We start from the raw sequence: 17926 nt of genomic DNA on the forward strand, positions 1-17926 counted from the left end.
AGAGTAATCCCATTACTCAATTAATCCAATTAACAGGCTAAATGAGGAGGACTCCACCTGTATCTGCAGACTGAGCAGAACTAAGCGCGGTACTAGGCATGACGGCTCGATTGTATCGGAGTTGTCTTTTGCCTCTTACCCAAATTAGTGTAAAGGGTGCCCACACACTAGAACGATTTTGCAGATTTCCGCTAAATCGACCGATCTATTGTCCGATGTTTACCGATAATCGGACGATATAGGTCCGATGCGCGCTCCCGTGGCTCTTTTGCTAAATCTTCTGATCTTAGATGCTGCATGAAAGATCAGAAGATTTAACAAAAGATCCACGGGATCTCGGTGGCTCGCCACGCTATCTGAAATCAACGCCATGCCAACGTGGATAGTGGGGGTACGAACCATCCACGTTGGCATGGAGTTTACAGCCCTGCAGCTGGACACAGACGCATACTGGCGCCACCAAACTACACAAGTACCAAAAAATCTTTGGTGAAGATGTGCGCTTGCCTGAAATCTTTTGTCCAGGACAGGCAAAAGATGTGAAGGCTAATTGATGCGCACATCTTATGATCGCAGATCTTTCTAGTGTGTGGGCACCTTAAGAGTCGCACACAAACTACATTAAAGGGGGGGTATTTAATCCAGAATGACGGCGTGATCTTGGCCCATTTGCTGTCTGATCGACTGCAGGACGACAGGTGGGATTCAATGTCCCGCCTGCCGATCGGCGCAGAGGGGGCATGGCCGCAAAAACGGCCGTGGATTGGCGATCTGCGGCCAGGACTGCGTCACTCCACGGCCGTTATCGGCAGAAACCCCCCCCCCCCCCCAGTATAGGAACACTTACTTGTTTCCAGTTAAAAACAAGACCTTCCGCAGCATAGTCCCGATCTTTGTAATCCTTAAAGAACTCACAGCCTACAGGAAAGGAAGGACATTGGAAACGATAAATACCGAATATGTAATACAGAACTAGGTGAGCAAGTGGCACAGGTACATATTTCGGGTTAATATTTGCACCAATACAGTGCTAACCTATCAATGCTAAAATGTAGAAGCTTTCTAATACCCTAAAGCAGGCATTCCCAACCACGGTCCTCAAGGCACACTAAAGGAGCCCATACACGGTCCGATGCGGCGGTTCCGTTTTGCACAACGCATGCGATGCGTGCTATTTAAGCACAAAACGGACGCCCGCATCGGAGCGTGTATGGGCACCTTAATAGTGCAGGTTTTGTAGATGAGTTTATTATCCAGGCTTGAGCACAGGTGACTTAATTAGTACCTGAGTGATTCTGATTAAACCACCTGTGCTGAAGCCTGGATATCACTAAAACCTGCACTGTTGGTGTGCATTGAGGACTGTAATTGGGAATGCCTGCCCTACAGGATTTCTGTTCTGCAGGGTGGCGCAGTAGTCAGCACTGCTGCCACACATCGCTGTGACCGTCAGTTGCCATATGATCCAGGGGGCCGTCTGTATGAAGAGAACAGGTTCTACCTATGTTTTCCCACCAGTCCCCCCAATGGGTGCCGGACGGGTTTCCGTCAGTCGGGATCCCGACAGTCGGTTACCCGACGTCGGGACCCCAACTGTGAAAACGCAGACAGCCGGGTGCCCGACAGCCACCCGCTATTTTCCCTCGTCGGGGTCCACGAACCCCATAGAGGGAGAATAGGTGGCGAGCCCGCAAGGGGCTTTTTTGCGCTCGCCATGCTGTCTGACTCCAGCCAGTCGGGATCCCGACGTCGGGATAATGACTGTCGGAGTCCTGTACCACACCCCCCCCCCCCCCCAATATCCTCCCATAGACCAAAGCACTACTATCGGTGTATTTTACTTTGAACTACAGTAAATTGGAGTCTGGGTTTATGATAAGAAATTCTGATTGTAAGCCCACGGGGTCAGATGCCAAATGCCCCTGTGCTATATAAAGAAGACTACACATTTATGCCAACTACTCTGGGATCAAACCAGATTTTAAGAGGAAGATTTAACAATATTGTGATTTTTCCTATTCGATTTCATTTCTTAGCGCATATCACAGCAATAAAGCTTACCATCCCCCTGCCCCCACTAACCCTCATCCTCATTGATGTCGGGAATCCGGCGCTGGTCACCTGGCGGTAGTCAGAATGCCAGCGCCGGTATTGTGAACGCCGGTATGCTCATCAACGCTATTGCCATCGATGACGATAGTGCAAACGACCATCAATGATAGCATACTATGTGATGTATGACCATCGATGGTTTTAACTATAGATGGCCATCCCTTTGATATGGCTGACTAGCACATGGACCAATCAGAACCTGAGGGTGGGGCTTCATGGGTGTCAGGGCAGAGCTATACTTAGGGTCCCCGCCCCTTAGCTAAGAAAAAAAAAAAAGATTTTTTTATACTTTGACATCGATGGAGGGAAACAATCTGGTTCTCGACCCATCGATTGCTAAACTATTCACGATCGGCCATAAACCACCAATGATTTTGAATCATCGATGTTCATCAGTACCCACTTCCGAGATGCTGAATGCATCCCATATCTACTGTTGTACACCAATAATAATAACAACCACACTACATTAAAAACGCGGGAAAGCCTCCGCAAATGTCCATTTTTGAAGGACTGGCCTCTAATCTCATCGGTTTAGTTAAAAATCAAATGGAAATTGATATGGTCATCTCGGTAAAGACGGGCATCTTCCTGGCAGCAGGATGGGATACAGGGAAACTAATCAGATCATCTCCAAAGTAGAACTCTACCAAATGTACAGTATACTTATGTTCAATTTAAAAGGCTTGATAGGGCTGTAATTAAGTCTGCAGCTTCATGTCGGGTCTTCTGGTTTCCAGCTATGAGAGACCGGGGTTAATTTGATAGGTCTTCCCTTTTCACCCACATTAAAGACGTCAGCGGCCCTGGCTGCTCTTATAAGCTCATTTACATACATCTCAGTGCTAGCAGGCAGCTGTAGTGATGTAGTCTTTATCAATGCCTGCACAGTGCCCTCTGCTGGGGAAAGTTATTGTGACATCACTGCGGGAATATGAATTTCTTGCTATCAGAGGATGGAACGCACAGGCTCCCACTGCACGCTGTTACGCTTCTGATCTACAGAGGGGCGCAGGGAGCGATGTGGAAGTGCTGCAATGTCGTTCATAAAATGATCTGAAATATCTCCATCCCCGGTAATGTGTCAGTGTTAATAATAGCCTGTTTAGGCAGATCTATGGTACTTGTTTAGTTTCACGGCGGCACTTCCAAGCAGATCGCATGTAAATCGTATGCAAATTGAATGCGATATTTGCATATGATTTGCATACAAATCGATACACGATACTATTTAACCTACCCCCACTTTCCACGTCAGCCCGAAGTGTGGCGAGCGCAGTGTGCCCCGCGAGGGGACGCGGTACGCATACTCCCGACCTGTTCATACCCCCACTATCCACATCAGCGTGGAGATGATTTTATAAAGTGTGGCGAGCACATCGAGCCACCGAGCCCCACGCGTGGCGAGGGGCAACGGAATCCACGTCCGCTCGCCACGCTTCGGGCTCGTTTTTCGCGGCCGCTCGCCACGCTTCAGACTCGGTGGCTCGCTGCGCTCTCCATATATGCGATATTTGCATACGATGCGATCTGCTGGGAAGTGCCGCCGTGAAACTAAACAAGTACCAGATCTACTTGTAATTTAGGTTTAGGGACTACAAAACTGAGAACTGTGCATAACCAACACAAAAGTAGTAATGTACGACCCCCCCTACCTGGATAAGGTATAGACATGAGCGTGAAGTCCGCGTATCGCTGTGCCTTGTCCACCTTTTCAGAGGACGTCACACTGGGTAGGAGAGAAAACAGGTTTGGCGTTACTCTCCTAGCAACCCTATGTCGCAGTATTACCTCCACACCCGCAACGGGACTCACTTGAGGCCGAATTTCACCTTCTTGTTTTCCACCATTAAGTCACAGATGTAGCGGACGGAGAGGTATCTTAGCAATTTAATGTCATGGCCCCGGACTTTGTCAAACAGCTGAGCGTCCCCGTTCCTAAAGAGGAGATGAGAAAAGAATCCTAAACCGCATCTTCGCAGTTCATTTGCATTCAAAGCTGCAGTGACACTGAACCCTCACGCCTTCTAAGATCTTTGTAGTTCCTCCTCCCTGCCTGTGGTGTCGCTGTCTGCTCTGGTACTTCAAGAACAGTCGGGTTTGTAGCTCAATGTTGAAACACCACAGCAGAGAGTGACACCCCAGGCAGAAAAAAGGAACTGCAAGGATTTTTCAAGGAGCAGGGTGCTAGAATGAAGACTAGAATATACAGTAGATCAGTGGTTCGCAAACTCTGTTCTCAGGACCCCACACAGTACACATTTTCCAGGTCACCCGACAGGTGCATTCATTCTGACTGACACATTTTAAAAGATCCACAGGTGGAGCTAAATATTTCACCTGATTCTGTGAGGAGACCTGCAAAGCATGCACTGTGTGGGGTCCTGAGGACCGACTTTGAGAACCTGTGATATAATAGGTTTGCGATCAGGTGATGTGGGAGGGAAGCATTAGGCCTATGCACACATAACTTCCTGTTAGACAGTCTACGGAGAACCAACAAATCAGCATGTTGAGGCCCTTGCGGAGAATTCTGAAGCACGTTAGAATGCGCTCAAACAAAGGGGAAAACACATTTTACTAGTTAATATTTTTACATGTTCCACAAAATACTTTACTACAGCGAAAATGAATATATAAGCCAGCCTACTACAACAGTATTATTAGTATCAATCGCAGACACATGTATAGTGCTCCATGGCGTCACGTGATTTCAGACTGCATTTACATTTGAGAAAAGGCCAATGTTCAGAGACGCTGACCTCTGTACCCCTGCCAACAGGAAGTCTGCTGTGCGAGGGATAAAAAACTTCCCACCAGGAACAGAACTGAATGTCTGAAACTTTGACATCTATATATAAGCGCTATGAATAGCTCTCATTTCCGCCAACTTGCATCTTAAAGTTTAGCAGTCATTTAAATATAAATAGGGAAGATAAGGAATTCATTCTGTCAAGTGAATGATCCAGTTTCCATCTGTATGACTCACCGCCTGGAAACTTATTTCTATAGCGAAGAAAGTTACAGAGAAGTATTTCCATATTAGATGAATGTCATTTTTCTGGCGGTTTAAATTGCAAAGATGGGATAATTATCCGTTTCATTGGTTTCAAGAGCGAATATACCGGGTCTCGTGTGGTCGTCAATGATTATATTATTGTTATCTCGCAACCGTACGGGAAACTTAAAAGGTGTCTATCATCATTATCTGTGTTCACATGAAGTTTACGGACGCCAGCAATCAGACACCGTTCTAGAACAAGTGATTATCGGATGACCCATCGGATAGTGGGGGCCCCCCAGTCTCTACAATTACAATGTATGAGGTGCGAGGCTGCAGAACGTCTCCACGTTCCCCACAAGACTCCTCAGCACTGGTAGACAATACGGAGAAGCTGCAATGCCGGACACTATGGGAATGAATTACACCAATTACATTTGGGCCCAATTCACACATGTATGCAACTCGGATGGCTTCGGTACATCCCGATGGTAGGAGGACTGTTAATGTGTAGGACCTGTTCTTCGGCAGTCATTTATCCTGAGGAATCTCGGCCTTACTCAGACGGCTGATGTTGGCGATATCGTAACTCAGAAAGGTTCCTTATATTATTGCATTTGTCATCACAATAGGCGCATGACATCACAAAGCACCATACCCACCATCAGGGGCAACTTTTGTACATTATTTTTGTATATGGACTTTAGATCTAGGGGCACATCCAGCAAAAGGCCTCACATCTGTGCCTGGACAATACTTGCTGAATTTGCCGTATCTCAATGTTCCTGTCTGACGTGTCACACACTGACACTGAGCAACAGAGATTGACAGGTGAGCTCCAACGGATTCCTCCGCCCGACGCCAAATTTGTCTGTGCATCTGAGATGTAACCAGCCACTGTGGCACAATGAAAACCATTATGGGGCAAGCCAATGATCTGCGCTGTACCACACCTACGCATGCTCTTACTACATGTAATTTATATAAAACCCGCACATGTCACACGTACCTGGCCGCGGCTTCCTCCTCCACCACTTCTGTATCCGCCCAGGCATCATCAGAGCCCCCTGCGGGCAAGAAGGGAATTACATCAATGTCACTGTGCGGCATGTAACAGAAGATGGGCACAACCAGCAGCCGTTCTCCTTATACTACAAACACAGGGAACCAACCTGAGAATATATAATTATACCCGGTGCGACCGTATAGCTCGCCCCATCCTGCCAGCGTTGCCGACCTGCAGATGTGCTGTAACGAGAAGGAAGGACAGATCCCATAATCCAATGCAATGTTAAGGACATATTAAAGAACCAGTTTGGAAATCAGGTTCTAGAACCCAAGACTCAAAATGTCTAATGCAGGGTTTTCCAAACTTGTTCCTCGAGGCGCCTTAAAAGTCCAGATTTTAAGGCTATCCCCCTGCAAGTGCACAGATGATATAATGCACAGGTTCCCAAACTCGGTCCTCAGGACCCCTCACAGTGCATGTTTTGCAGATCTCCTCACAGAATCACAAGTGAAGTAATTAGCTCCACCTGTGGTTATTTTAAAATGTGTTAATGAGTAATGAATGCACCTGTAGGGTGACCTGGAAAACGTGAACTGTGTGGGGTCCTGAGGACCGAGTTTGAGAACCCTTGATATAATCAAAGTTACCTGTGCCATGGATATTCTTAAAGCCTGGGATGTTAGGGAACATTGAGGACAAGGTAGATGTATGAAGCAGTGATAAGGGAGGAGAGGTGATAAAGTGCCTGGTACTTTATCACCGTCCAATCAGCTTCTGACTGTTCGGTTCCAGGATGGGTTTAAAAAGGGATAGTTAAGCGATGATTGGTTGGTGATACCAGGCACTTCATCGCTTCTCCTCCCTTATCACGGCTTCAGACATCTACCCCAGAATTCGGGAAATGAAAAATATGTCCTTATTTTTATAAATAATTTAAATAGGAACTATATTTGATTATGATGCCAGAAGTAACTTATGTGCATTTCAGCTGCATTAATAACAACATTATTTATAAAAGGAGCAACACAGGTCATTATACATAGTAACACATAGTAGTATTTATGGGTGTTGTGCACTGGGATATATGTGAATAGTACAGGTTGCGTATACACAAAGAATTTTTAACAGTAATGTAGAAACACAAAAACATTCATAGCCGATAGTCTGTGTCTCTGGAAAAAAAAAAAAAAAATCTATCGATGAAGCTGGATCCAAAAAGTTGTGGATGAAAGAATAATGATTTTGTAATAAGGGGTGCACGGTGTAACAGAACTAGCTAGCTGATGTCATCGGCACCCTATTGATCTACAGCAGGGGTGGGCAATAAGTTACTCTCCAAGAAAGAAGATCACTCCAGAGGAACTTCTGTGAGACCATGGGACGGCTGATGTAGGGAGACAAGTCAATTTAAGGAAACACTTACCTTTCCCTTGTACAGGATGACTGGGCAGACAAAACGACCTCTGCATCGCGCCATCTTGCTGCGGTTGACAAGGTCTTGCAGCTTGCTGACCTGCACCGTGCTTTCAAACCTGTAGCAAATCCCAAGTAAAAAAAAAAATATATATATATAAAAAAAATTCGGTACTTGTTTTCTAGCACGGCGCCCGTTGGGTCCCATCATATACCATAACTTAAGGTATGCGATGAGACCCGATCGATCCAATTTTAGGCTTTTAAAGACGTTCCCATACAATTTTAAAATCGCATGCCATTACAATGGCATGCAATGCGACTTTACATTGTACAGCCACCCTGATGGCTGATTACAATGTTAAATGCCCCCCCAGACCCGATTTTTAATTGTACACCCACCATGATGGTTAATTAGTATGTCAAATGCCCCGCCAAGATCAACGCCAACCCGAACCATGAGGGGCTGCGGTACACGTCCTCCGACCTTTTCATACCCCCACTATCCATGTCGGCGTGGAGTTGTTTTTATGTAGTGTGGCGAGCGCAGCGAGCCCCGTGAGGGGACGCAGGAATACATGTGAAGTAATGCGCTGCGCTCGCCAAGCTTCGGGCTCGGTGGCTCGCTCGCCTGGTACAGATGGAGCAGGACCCATCCTGGCAGGGGACGGCGCTGGCGACGCCAGCCGCCATCCCCCGCCAGAGCCATATCAATGGCGAGAAGGGAACACACCAGCACGAGAGGCGCGCGCGTCCCCTTCCGACGGCGCTTCCATCCGCTTCCCCGGGTCCCCGCCGGCTTGTCGGCGGTAACCCAGGGTCCCTGCCGCCTGCCCGCACCCTCCCCTAACCCTGTCCGTCTCCCTGAGGCGGAGACGGACAGGGTTTCCGTCGCCACGGAGACTGAGACGCGCGTGAGACGCACGCGCATCTCAGTATACTGGATGGCGAGGCTGCTGGCGGAACGCCAGCGGGGACGTTCTGGCGATCCACCAGCCAGGATGGGAAGTGCCCCATCTGTACTTTATCACCATCCAATCAGCTTCTGACTGTTCAACTCCACGCCGACGTGGATAGTGGGGGCATGAAAAGGTCGGAGGACGCGTACCGCTGCGCTCGCCACGCTTCAGGTTGGCGTTGATCGAGGCGTGGCATTAACAATGGGGGGGGCATTTGACATACTAATTAACCATCATGGTGGGTATACAATGAAAAATCAGGTCTGGGGGGGCATTTAACATTGTAATCAGCCATCAGGGTGGCTGTACAATCAAAAATCAGGTATAATCGCGTCGCATCGCATGCGATGCGACCGATTTCACACACCCGATGCCATACAATGTAAATCGGTGGCACCGTGCTAGGAAACAAGTACCAAAAATTCAGATAATCACTATATACAGCATAAAAGGCAAAATCCTCTACACCTTCTGAGGTTCAGTACCACCAGTGACCACTAGAGGTCACTCAACGGATCAAATTACTCTAACAGAAAGTGAAACAAAAATGATAAGTTATGTTTCAAACTTCCTGGCTATGGACAGAGGGCGCTGTGAAACAGATTGGCGGTAGAAGCAGATAGGGAGTATGCCGCCATTTTGACAGGCTTTTATCTAGTAAAAGTATAAAGGTTACTGTAGAACCAACTCAACCTGTATATACTTACTTCACATTCCTTCACTGTGTCAGCTATACACATACTGGGCCCGATTCAGCTTTAGTTTTGCTAAGGCCGCCAAGCAAGAGCAAGGCCGCCAAGCATGCACACTCCTTTGCAAATCTTTGCAGAAACTGCAAAGCGCTAGCTTAACTAGGGTAGTACCTTGACCATCTTCTGTCTCACAGCGGCTGCCTGACATCACACAGCTGCCACAATAACGTACCAAACACTCCCACCCAATGCCACGTCACCGCCACCCCCCTCGCTGTCATTTAGACAGCGGTTGCTTTTTCTATAATATAACCATAGTGAAATCCCTCTTACATACATGCGCTGAATGGCGAAAATATCCAAATTTTTCTATCCAACAACCACTACTGAATCGCCCCCCCCGCTGTACATTAGGGTTACCAGATGGGGAAACCTGTTCTGCCATATTAAACAATTAGATCCACTTGGATTTCAAGAAGACATTTAACTGGGAAACCCTACACAATGTATGGTCAGTAATAACAGGATCTGGAGGTTTTGGGCAATTCAAGAGATTTGGGAATAGCATTGATAGCCAAAGTCTACAACGCAGCCACGATTAAACAGCCTTTTACACCTGGAGTGGTCAATTTCAGACCCCAAGTACCCAACAGGTCATGTTTTCTGGATTTCTTTAATCATGCACAGGTGCGTTAATGTATTTTGCTGGGTCAGTAATTACTAGAGACAGGATTATATGCATTTGCATATTTGCATATGCATTTGCATATTTTGCCCATTCTCACTGGTTATTGCATATTTTACCTAAAATCTAGTGATGGTGCATATTTTAGGCCCCGCCCTCTTCCCACCCGCCAGTCACAGCACTGCTTTGCCCTTTTGCTGCTGGCCAGGTAGTGGTAGAGTGTGCAGCCTGGGGCAATATGTGCGCAGAGTAGGGAACCTTGGATGTACGCTATGTCTGATCCATGTATGCTGCCAATTCATGTTGATAAAATGCAGTCGGGGCAGATGCTATTACGAAGCTCCTGAAACTTTGCCTGCCCCTGGCCTGGGACTTTACACTAAGAGACAGACTTCTGCAGCAGAGGAGGCGGGCAGAAGGGTTGTGACATCACGAGGCGCGGAGAAAATGCTGTGTCACAGTAAGTATGCGGCGCAGGGAGGAAGCCTTCTACTGCGCCGCCCTCACACGCTATGCTGACATTTGATCCATCTGCGCTGGAGATGAGGGTCCATGTAGTTGATGCAAGAAGAGCTGTGGACGCTGCAGTATGCTGTAGCAGCCAGCATACTGACATCTGCAGATGCCGTGGGCCTATTTTTGAGGATTATTTGCAACTAATTGTATGCTGATTTTTAAATAAATAAGTTAAAATTTACTTTGTTTTATTATTTAATGTAGCATATTTTAACACTTTTTATGCATATTTTAAGTATTTTTCATGCATATTTGCATGCATATTTCAAGCTTTTTTTGTTGCATATAATCCTGTCTCTAGTAATTACCCTAATTGCTTCCACAGACAGAAAACCTCAAAACATGACGTGTGTGTGTGTGTGGGGGGGGGGGGGGGGGGGGAAGACTTGATGATTGGGGACTGTTTAAAACCACCCAGCACAGAAATTACAGTAAGTTAGTTCAATAATAATTGAAGGTATCAATCATTTACAGCTAGTAGGTCAACAGTCATCACTAGGTCGACAGGTCATTAGGTCGACACAAGTATTAGGTTGACATGGGCTGTCGACAGTCAAAAGGTCGACATGGTTTTTTTTAACCCGAATGTCGACATAGACACAGAATAAAGTGCACTGCGTCCCCTCACTCGCTATAAATTCAAGCTCGGAATAGCGATGTCAAAATAGTGGTGTTGACCGAATTCGACCAAACGACCACATCCCGTTATTGAATCCTGTAAAAATTGCATCTAAATTGAACAATGTGCAGATAAAAGTGTTGTAACGTTCTGTACTTTGATCCATCAACTCTTCAACAGCCGCCGTGCCAAAACGGGCTGGATGCTGACATCGTAAATGAACTAACGCGTAGCAGCACATTCCTCCCGCATACCAGGCTGGCCAGATTACAGATGTAGAAAGATATAGTATACACCAAAGTCTATCTACGTAGACAGCCGATAACCTGTCTGCACCAGCCGGGAGAACTCAGAGGTGATACTTTATCTGCACTGTGATGTGAGCATTTTACTGCATCTACTTCATAGGAAGGTGCTGCCCCCTACTTGCACAACGTTACATTTTTTTCTTTGCATGTGTTGTACTGAAACGTAAGAGAACCAAGGTGAACAGAGAGAGCGTCCTTCCTGTAGCATAATCTACCTATACGTTTCCACAAGAGGGTGGCAGCGTTTGCAGAGACGGGACATAACGCAGCGAGTTACTACTTTTATAGCGCAGGAGACGGTTTGTACGTACGTGTTCTTGTCATCCTCTGTGCTCTCGTATTCCAGGAAGACGATCTGCCGGGGGTAGTGACTGCACAGCTCGCCGTTCGGATTCTGGATTATACTGTAGCAATAGTCTTTGCCGAAGAGTTCCAGACAACGTCTTTCTATCCTCTCCACCTGAGACATAGGGGGAACACGTTTTGGTTAGGTCACCAATGTTCACATAGATACAACAGTGCGATGGGAACCACTTTATCGTGCCAAAAGGAAATCACATTTTTCATGAAAACGTTGCCAACGTGTGGCGCCGTTCTAGATGCCCTCATAGGTATTTCTGAGTTATACCGTCCCGTCCCCCCCCCCCCCCCCCTCGATTACGATGACAGCAATGGGAGTACAGTTTACCGTTAAGATCCCGGAGAGCGGGAGCGCCTGGACCCTGGGTATCCCACACTTGTATACATACAGGATGAGATCCCCGACGCTCAGTGCTTGGAGTAACTCCCTGTATGACCACGGTTGGCTGCCTCTCATCCATATCTCAAACCTTGCTTTGGATAAAGATGGGAGAGATAGGACAATAATATGTAGCCTGCTCCCCAATATCATCCAATACAGGGGTGTACTGCTGCCAGCGAGGCAGGGGGGGGGGGGTACTGCTGCCAGCGAGGCAGGAGGGAGCTGGACTGGTACAGCTGTAGCTCTGTGATGAAGGTTTGGTGACCGTTCAGGTGTGCGATCGTTGGGGGGAAAAAATGCAGGGTCATGTGATCTGATGTGTCCAATCAGGTTAGTGGGACATCTGTCATAACATACCTTTATATATAGTCCCTGCCCTCAGAGCCTGACAGCGGAGTGGGATGATATGTAGAAATCTGCCTGGTAAAACGACTTACACATGGTGAAAAACGCATCAATTGGTTCAGCAGTTGCGCTGTTTATCTCCATCAGATAAACCAACAAATAGACAGTCTTTCATTTATAAGATATTATATTATATACAATGGATGCAATAGCTTTGGGCCCGATCACGCATCTGCTAATTTTCGTAGCCAAGCAATCAGTTATACGCCGCCCTGCCTGAGTGCAATCGTGTCCCTGCAAATTGCTTAGCACAGACTGTTGCTATCACAGTCCCGCAAATAGCTGCAAATCCAGTCACAAGCCGCTCAACAGCAATCGTTTTACCTAGTGTGTGCAGTCTGTCCGTAACCCAGGATTTATTCAGCGGCTGCGATAGGAATAGTCTGTTCGGGGACAGAGCTGACATCACACACCATTACCGTAATACACCTGGGCACGCCTGCGTATTCCCTGACGCTGCCAGAAAACCGCCAGTTACCAACAAACACAGGCTTCCTGTCAATCACCATGGGAATAGCCAGCGATTAAAAGAAGTAGCAGGCTTTTATTGCAGGACAGCCTCGGGCTTGCGTACTACAACCCATACGAATGGTCTTTAAATAATGGAGTCGGCCTGTGGATTCGCAGTCGTGCCATCAGGTCTGAATTAGGCCCTTTGTCCTGAATAGCAATTATTAGTGCCTACACAAGAATGCAACATCAGGTTCCAAAAGGCAGAAGGTCCCCCGCTATATCCATGGGTGATATTATTCTGTGCATTGGCTCAGGGGGACGGTTTATATCCCAAGCTTTCAAAACTGCTTTGATCACTGATGAGGATACAAAGTCGTATGCTTATAAGCATCAGCACCTACACCAAACACTGCTCAGTCTGTGTCAGAGGATAGAGAGAACTATACAAGAGGATTCTGAGCAGAGTCTGCCGAAACCCCAGCAGAGGGACCCACAATCCTTTCCTTTCCATCACAGAACTAGCCTCCACTGTGTGGGTCTGCCCAGCAGAAGGTCCCCCAATCCTTTCCTGTCCATCACAGTACTAGCCTCCACTGTGTGTGCCTGCCCAGCAGAAGGTCCCCCAATCCTTCCCTGTCCATCACAGTACTAGCCTCCACTGTGTGTGCCTGCCCAGCAGAAGGTCCCCCAATCCTTCCCTGTCCATCACAGTACTATCCTCCACTGTGTGTGCCTGCCCAGCAGAAGGTCCCCCAATCCTTTCCTGTCCATCACAGTACTAGCCTCCACTGTGTGTGCCTGCCCAGCAGAAGGTCCCCCAATCCTTTCCGGTCCATCGCAGTACTAGCCTCCACTGTGTATGACTGCCCAGCAGAAGGTCCCCCAATCCTTTCCTGTCCATCGCAGTACTAGCCTCCACTGTGTGGGTCTGCCCAGCAGAAGGTCCCCCAATCCTTTCCTGTCCATCACAGTACTAGCCTCCACTGTGTGTGCCTGCCCAGCAGAAGGTCCCCCAATCCTTCCCTGTCCATCACAGTACTAGCCTCCACTGTGTGTGCCTGCCCAGCAGAAGGTCCCCCAATTCTTTCCTGTCCATCACAGTACTAGCCTCCACTGTGTGTGTCTGCCCAGCAGAAGGTCCCCCAATCCTTCCCTGTCCATCACAGTACTAGCCTCCACTGTGTGTGTCTGCCCAGCAGAAGGACCCCCAATCCTTTCCTGCCCATCACAGTACTAGCCTCCACTGTGTGTGTCTGCCCAGCAGAAGGTCCCCCAATCCTTCCCTGTCCATCACAGTACTAGCCTCCACTGTGTGTGTCTGCCCAGCAGAAGGACCCCCAATCCTTTCCTGACCATCACAGTACTAGCCTCCACTGTGTGTGCCTGCCCAGCAGAAGGTCCCCCAATTCTTTCCTGACCATCACAGTACTAGCCTCCACTGTGTGTGCCTGCCCAGCAGAAGGTCCCCCAATCCTTTCCTGTCCATCACAGTACTAGCCTCCACTGTGTGTGCCTGCCCAGCAGAATGTCCCCCAATCCTTTTCTGTCCATCACAGTACTAGCCTCCACTGTGTGTGTGTATCTACAGAACAGTAAAAACTTTCATTTCCTCTATGGGACTTGGGAGGCAGCTTAAAAACAACTATATAGAAGCGAACACATGACTGCCAAGTTATACTAACATACTAGTCAGCACAATAATTACTTGAAAAACGGCCAATGCTTATCATGCAACGTTAGGAAAAAAAATACAGCAAAAAAAAAAAAGGAAGGATGCAATGAAGTCTTATTTTCACTTCTCTATCAAGACAGAGTTTGACCAATTTCGGGATCTCGCAAGTACCTGACTGACCCTCAGCTCTATGGCAACTGGGAGTATCAGGAGACAGGAATACAGACAATACAGGAATACAGACAAGGAATCACAACAAATCCAACTGATGCTGGGTTTGCTTTAAATGTGTCCATAAATCAAAGAAAGAAAAGTATGTAGCAATGATTTATGGATGTGAAAGAGGGCGTAAAAGGATAACTACATCCTAAACTCCCCAGCTGAGCCACGCCAAGGAGCGTCCCAAGGGGAGGATCAGAAGGCACCATTCATATCTCAGATACACACACACACACACACACACACATATATAGGAGGTGTCAGCTCTAGCTGGGGACTACTAAAGAAGATTTGCTCTCGCTGCAGGAAAGATTTGAGAAATTTGTTAACACATCTGTACTAGATCGATGCTGTATCATAACGATTAATGATACAGATTGATGCCCATGGAGTGCAGCTATATTTTACCAAATGTGTACTACTGTGATGCAGCAGGTAATGTTGAATTTGACACAATATTGTTCAAAAGTCAAAGTGTACAGAATATTTGCATAAAGGCCCCATACACTGCTGCGCCGTATTGCATTCAAACCTCACTGCGTACCTGCCAGGATCACATACTATACATTGTATGCCCTACTTTTGCATATGATATATCAAAATATGCAATGCTATTGACTGCCACGGGATCCGACAAACCCTTGTGGCAGCTATAGTGATCTGTGGATCTGATCCTCTGTGCCCGGGACACCACATAAATACACATAACATATAGCACTTTTCACAGGATTTATCGGCCTGATGGGCAATGTTTTATGGAATAAGACAGCGCAAACTCAGATCTACAGACACACAGGGACACTATTTCAGAGCTTGGTTTATACACCAATGCATTCCTTATATGCTACTGGACCTACAGCGCTTCCCAAAGACATTGGAGGCCTGACTCCAAGTCGCAAGCGGCTCTTTATCTAGCCACAAAGGAACGTAGCGGAGTTACCATCGGTGTGCAAATGGGAGTATGTGTCCGTATTCTGATATGGATCTCTGCGATTGTACTGCCACAGGCTAGCACAGCCCTAACACCTACTCCATTCTGGGTGCAAGAAATCTGCACCCCATCATCCCAGGCGCTCCACATAAAGGACGCAATTCTGGCTACTTACACACAAAGCGCTTCTCTGCATCGCATATGCAAAGCTGACGCCCAGCAACACCTACTTCTCAGGTAGAGACAAACATGCGGTATCTACCCACAGAATTGCCCAGCGGTACATGTAAATGCAAAAGTGGCTACGGCGCATGCCCAATATCCTAATACTGTATAAATGAGACCATGTGGGCAAATCAGGATACGGCCCTGGTGCTCCAGCAGTTCTCCTCCCTTGCGGGGCACCTAGCAGGGGACTTTCACACCCCAGGGAATTTAAGGGGTAGAGCCGCCAAGTCACTGACACTGGGAATATCTCTGTATATAGTACATTTATAATATGTGATAATAAGCCCAGACTCCTGGGACAGGCTGGAGCACTACAGCACCCAGCATACCCAGCCCACTGCAAGCTGACCCCACATCACCCCTGGCAGTGCAGCAGAGTGACAGGTGCCACGCGTGAGCGCGGCCAGTGGGGGCGCTGTTGCACACCCGGCCACCCCGGGGACCACCGGGTGTCTCACCTTAGCGCTCGCGTCCCTGGCCCGAAACTGAGCCCGCGAGAACTCCTCCAGCAGCTCCACCAGCCCGCTCAGGCGGCCGGGCTCGTCCATCGCCGCCCCGACCCCGGCTCAGACACTGCGCCCCATCCCGTGCACCGGAGCCCCGGGAGCCGCCAGCCAGGACATCCGCAGCGCCACGACCGGCGCTTCTCTCTGACGTCTGTGACACCTGTCAGCGCCGCAGAGGCTGCTGATGACGTCGCGGTCAGGCCCGTCCGCCATGTTGGTTGGGGAAGAGATGCGCGAGTGGCAGCGAACTTAGCACAGAAAAGTTCTGGGAGGGGTGGGCGTGGCTGGGTGTAGGGGACTGTAGCTGTCTGGGAAGCCAATAAGCTAAAAACAACTCTTCTGGAATAGACTGTAATACCGCTCTTAGGCCAGCAGATGGCAGTGTGGAGCTCAGTTCTTATTTACAACCTTGTAGTGACTCTGCTTTTCCTACTACTTCCTAGTGTCTTGTGCAAGTTTCAGCATCCGGTCCATGAATATTGTAGAATCAAATTATGAACAGCAGTGGTTCCCAAACTGTGCGCTGTTACACCCTGGGGTGCCATGAAGCACTTGCAGGGGTGCCCTGAGTTGGTGGTTCAGGAACATTTCAAATTATGTCATGTCATAGGCAAAACCAGGGTTGCCGACTTTATTATTCTCCTCTCCGGGAGAAGCCCGTGGAGGGGGCGGGGCTAAAATGACACGATTGTGCCGTTTTAGCTCCGCCCCCTCCTCTGGGACCCGAGGATTGCGGCATTTTATTGCCGCGATCCGGGGGACAGCGGGGGTCCCCCCTGAATCCAGGAGGGGTGGCCCACCCTTCCGGGGGGCTGGGAGGGGGACCCGATTTTCGGGAGACTCCCGGAAATTCCGGGAAGACTGCGCACAGATAACGGCACTGTGGTTTTCTGAAGATGATTTCCTGCATAATTTTTAGCAGCCCTGCTCCCTACTCCCTACTCAACTAGGCTCAAATCATGGAATTTTAGGGGGGGGGGGGGGGGGGGTTGGACCTAACGATTAAACTGCCAAGCCCATCACCACCTGCCTTCCTGCTGTTACACTCCAGGCCTCTTATAGGGGTTTATTCTAGTTCATTCTTTCTGACAAAATCCTTCTTAGATGGACAAAACCATGTGCACTGCAGGGGGGGCAGATGTAACATGTGCAGAGAGAATTAGATTTGGGTGAGTTATTTTGTTTCTGTGCAGGGAAAATACTGACTGCATGATTTTACACTTCAATATAGATCTCACTTTGAAGAAAAACCCACCCAAATCTAATTCTCCCTGCACAAGTTACATCTGCCCCACCTGCAGTGCACATGGTTTTGTCCATCTAAGAAGGATTTTGTCAGAAAGAATGGACTAGAATAACCCCCATAGAGAGGCAACTTACAATACTGACAAGTACATTATGAGTTCTATAATGTAATGCTGGGTACCAGTGGCGTAACTATATAATTTGCGCCCCC

The 17926-nt window shown here is 48.0% G+C and overlaps 1 protein-coding gene across 4 annotated transcripts in view; it reads right to left on the bottom strand.

Annotated features, from left to right (window-relative positions):
* The window catches only part of MTMR14 (myotubularin related protein 14), a 55428-nt gene extending 38787 nt beyond the window's left edge, over positions 1-16641 (bottom strand). For 2 of the 4 annotated variants that reach the window (XM_083155953.1, XM_083155950.1), the window contains exons 1-8: positions 16423-16641; positions 11626-11774; positions 7546-7654; positions 6286-6361; positions 6123-6180; positions 3928-4050; positions 3768-3841; positions 848-918 (exon numbers count right to left, since the gene is read on the bottom strand). In XM_083155953.1, coding sequence (XP_083012079.1) covers positions 848-918; positions 3768-3841; positions 3928-4050; positions 6123-6180; positions 6286-6361; positions 7546-7654; positions 11626-11774; positions 16423-16512 — 750 coding nt within the window. In that variant the 5' untranslated portion in view covers positions 16513-16641. The remainder of the gene's footprint in view (positions 1-847; positions 919-3767; positions 3842-3927; positions 4051-6122; positions 6181-6285; positions 6362-7545; positions 7655-11625; positions 11775-16422) is intronic. The other 2 variants (XM_083155954.1, XM_083155951.1) reach the window with 1 other exon arrangement.
* Between the last annotated feature and the right edge of the window lie 1285 nt (positions 16642-17926).

This window comes from Crinia signifera, chromosome 8 (assembly GCF_055691185.1).
Source record: "Crinia signifera chromosome 8, ASM5569118v1, whole genome shotgun sequence".
Lineage (NCBI taxonomy): Eukaryota > Metazoa > Chordata > Amphibia > Anura > Myobatrachidae > Crinia > Crinia signifera.